This window comes from Pteropus vampyrus, unplaced genomic scaffold (genome assembly GCF_000151845.1).
Source record: "Pteropus vampyrus isolate Shadow unplaced genomic scaffold, Pvam_2.0 Scaffold84, whole genome shotgun sequence".
Lineage (NCBI taxonomy): Eukaryota > Metazoa > Chordata > Mammalia > Chiroptera > Pteropodidae > Pteropus > Pteropus vampyrus.
The window spans coordinates 6,129,129-6,132,944 of NW_011888865.1; the positions used below are offsets into that span (position 1 = coordinate 6,129,129).

Sequence of the window (3,816 nt, forward strand, 5' to 3'; positions counted from 1 at the left end):
GTTTTTTGGTTCTTGTTTTGGTTCTTGTTTTGCTTATTTTTCCTTTGGTTCTTGTTTTGCTTATTTTTCCTTTGGTTCTTGTTTTGCTTATTTTTCCTTCTGTTTTTACCCTTTCTTTTTCTCATTTTTTCTTATTCCTTTTTTTCTTTTTTTTTTTTAGTTCTTTTTTCATTGTTCTTTTTCTTTTTTTCACTTTTTTCATTTTATTTTCCCCTTTTTTTCTTTATTCTTTTTTTTCATATTTTTTCTTTTTATTTTCCTTGTTTTTTTTCTTTTTTTCTTTAAACTTTTTTTTCAGTTAGTATTGTTAGTTAGCATTGTTAGTTAGCATTGTTAGTACATTTAGTAGAATTAGCATTGGTATTGTTAGTATAGTTAGCATTGTTTATTAGTATTATTTATTAGCATAGTTAGCATTATCAGTATCAGTTAGCATAGTATAGTATCATTTATCAGCATCGTTAGTAAGCATAGTTAGCATTGTTAGTATTAGTATCAGTTAGCATACCATAGTTAGTATCATTTATTAGCATTGTTAGTAAGCATAGTTAGTACTGTTAGTATTAGCATAGTTAGTCTAGTTAGCATTCTTTGCTAGTAGTTTGTATTGATAGTTAGTATTGTGAGTGAGCGTAGATAGAGGTTCACCATGGCATATAACCTTGCAGCCATCTCTGACAAGGAGCCCCATATTGGGCACTACAAGCTCCTGAACACTATCGGTGAGGGAAGCTTTGCAAAAGTGAGATTGGCCCGGCACATTTTGACGGGCACGGAGGTGGCCGTCAAAGTTATAAATCGGCAAGGGTCCTATCGACCATTTCGAGAGGTTCTCTCCTTGAAAAGCCTGAACCATCCCAATATTGTAAAATTATTTGAGATCATTGATACTGAGAAAACACTATTTCTCATCATGGAACTTGTGGATGGAGGGGACTTGTACAGCTATCTCGAGGGCTGTGGCAGAATGTTGGAGCACGAGGCTCAAGGCATCTTCCGGCAGCTGATATCAGCGGTTCACTATTGCCACCAGAGGGGCATCATCCACAGAGACCTGAAGCCACAGAACATCCTTCTAGATGCTGACCTGAACGTAAAACTCGCGGACTTTGGGCTCAGCAACGAGTATGTTGGCCATAAACTGAGTACCTTTTGCGGCAGCCTCCCTTATGTTGCCCCAGAAGTCTTCCAGGGACGAGGTTACCACGGACCCGGAGTTGACGTATGGAGCCTGGGAGTTATCCTGTATGAAACAGTTATCGGAAAATTGCCATTTGTGGCAGAAGATTTTAGGGAACTACGGAAGAAAATTCTGAAAGGGAAATATTGTGTCCCTTATTTCATCACTCGTGAGCTGGAGAGAATTTTAAAAAAATGTTTGACCCTTAACCCCTACAACCGAGGCACCCTCGAAGAAATTATGAAAGACACATGGATAAATATGGGACAGGAAGAGGAACTCAGGCCTTATAGAGAGCCACCCTGTAACTTTATAAACTCTCAGGTGACTCAGATAATGAGAAAACTGGGGTTTCAGCAGGAACAAATTGTGGAGGCTGTTAGAGGCAAGAGATATGATAAAACAATGGCCACATATCTCATGTTGAGCCACAAAGCACCCAAGATGAAGGCCCAGACAATCACAGTGAGGTCCTTTCGGTCCGCGGAGTCGTTCCTTGGCAGCTGCACTCCTTCCTTAACCCCCAGCATCCAGCCATCAGGCCAGGAGGCCAGAGAACCAGCCAGTCCCACAGCCAGCCTGGAGTGGACGACCATCGCTCCCACACCCCGAATGGAGTCAGGGACCATCTCTCGCGTATCCAGACCGGAATTGAGGACCACCACTGCGACACCCCGACCCGAGTCGGGGACCACCACTCGCGCACCCCGACCGGAGTCGGGCACCGCCACTCGCGCACCCCGACCGGAGTCGGGCACCGCCACTCGCGCACCCCGACCGGAGTCGGGCACCGCCACTCGCGCACCCCGACCGGAGTCGGGCACCGCCACTGCCGCACCCCGACGGGAGTCGGGCACCGCCACTGCCGCACCCCGACCCGAGTCGGGCACCGCCACTCCCGCACCCCGACCCGAGTCGGGCACCGCCACTCCCGCACCCCGACCCGAGTCGGGGACCGCCACTGCCGCACCCCGACGGGAGTCGGGCACCGCCACTGCCGCACCCCGACGGGAGTCGGGCACCGCCACTGCCGCACCCCGACGGGAGTCGGGGACCGCCACTGCCGCACCCCGACCCGAGTCGGGCACCGCCACTGCCGCACCCCGACGGGAGTCGGGCACCGCCACTGCCGCACCCCGACCGGAGTCGGGGACCGCCACTGCCGCACCCCGACCGGAGTCGGGGACCGCCACTGCCGCACCCCGACGGGAGTCGGGCACCGCCACTGCCGCACCCCGACCCGAGTCGGGGACCGCCACTGCCGCACCCCGACGGGAGTCGGGGACCGCCACTGCCGCACCCCGACGGGAGTCGGGGACCGCCACTGCCGCACCCCGACGGGAGTCGGGCACCGCCACTGCCGCACCCCGACCCGAGTCGGGGACCGCCACTGCCGCACCCCGACCGGAGTCGGGCACCGCCACTGCCGCACCCCGACGGGAGTCGGGGACCGCCACTGCCGCACCCCGACGGGAGTCGGGCACCGCCACTGCCGCACCCCGACGGGAGTCGGGGACGGCCACTGCCGCACCCCGACGGGAGTCGGGGACCACCACTCCCGTACTTCAACCAGAGTTGGGGAACAGCACCTCCCCTGATGGACTAGAACTGAAGAATGCCACCCCCAGCTCTGCCTCTCAGCATGGCCCTCGGGGCTCCCTCTCCACCCACACCACCGGCAGCAACAGAGCCCCAGAGGGAAACAAAGAGGAGAACTTACTTCACACTCGACAGCCTGATGACAAGACCACAACCTCTTCCTCTGACCGTAGCCAAGGCAGTCACGGGGTGGCAAGGAGGTTTTTGAACTTTGTATTACACTTCTGCTGTAGGCCATCCTTCAAAAAGCGTAGCAACAAAGTGAAACCGTTACAGTTACCTGTGGAAGGCCAAGGCAGGGCCACAAAGGCTTTGGGGAGCTCAAACCACTCTCAAAAAACAAACAAACAAAAAAAACAAAAAAACAAACGCTGAGCTCCAGGGAGGCTGGCAATATGGTATAGGAGCTTGGCCAGAGGCTGGATGCAAACAACCGCAAGTGGAAGGAGTGCACGGACTATACACGCTGTATGTGAAGGATGTGGTCCAGTGGATGATAGGTGTGCAAACTGCCCCAGAATTCTCTGCACAGGATTCAAGTCAAGATGGTACCGGACATCTCCATGGCCTTCAGAAGCATTGTACCCTGGTGAGCTTGGAGGATGCCTGGAGCCCTCTGTGGAGGACGGGAGAAGAGGCCACCCTCGCTACAGATCTACCCCTTGGCCCCTACCTGGGTGAAACTTCAGAGACTGGACTGTTTTTCCTGGGGCCATGCCCCCCACCCCTGCTCCTCTCTTCTTCCATGTTCATTGGGCATGGTTGGTTCTTATTGAAGTTCTTGATTTTCCCAGAATCTTGAAATAAACTAGATTGTTCCACAAAGATATATCGGATACTCTGTTTTGCATTCCCCCTGAACAGAATCGGGGCTGTGCATTTTCCAGTTTGAGAAGCATGTGGTGATGTAGTATGGAGACTTAGTTAGAACAGCTAATGGAAAAGTTACTGAAGAGAATTATCCTGGCAACTCCCAATAGTAATGAATGTGGTTCCAAGGGGAAAAGACCTGCGAGCTGTACTGCAAGCAGAAAGAC

At 52.3% G+C, this 3,816-nt stretch overlaps 1 protein-coding gene across 1 annotated transcript; it reads left to right on the forward strand.

Moving 5' to 3' along the window:
- The first annotated feature begins 649 nt into the window (after positions 1–649).
- On the forward strand, positions 650–3,154 carry LOC105294220 (serine/threonine-protein kinase MARK2-like). The gene has a single exon (XM_011363307.1). It carries the CDS (start codon positions 650–652, stop codon positions 3,152–3,154), a length of 2,505 nt encoding a protein of 834 aa, XP_011361609.1.
- The last annotated feature ends 662 nt before the right edge of the window (positions 3,155–3,816 follow it).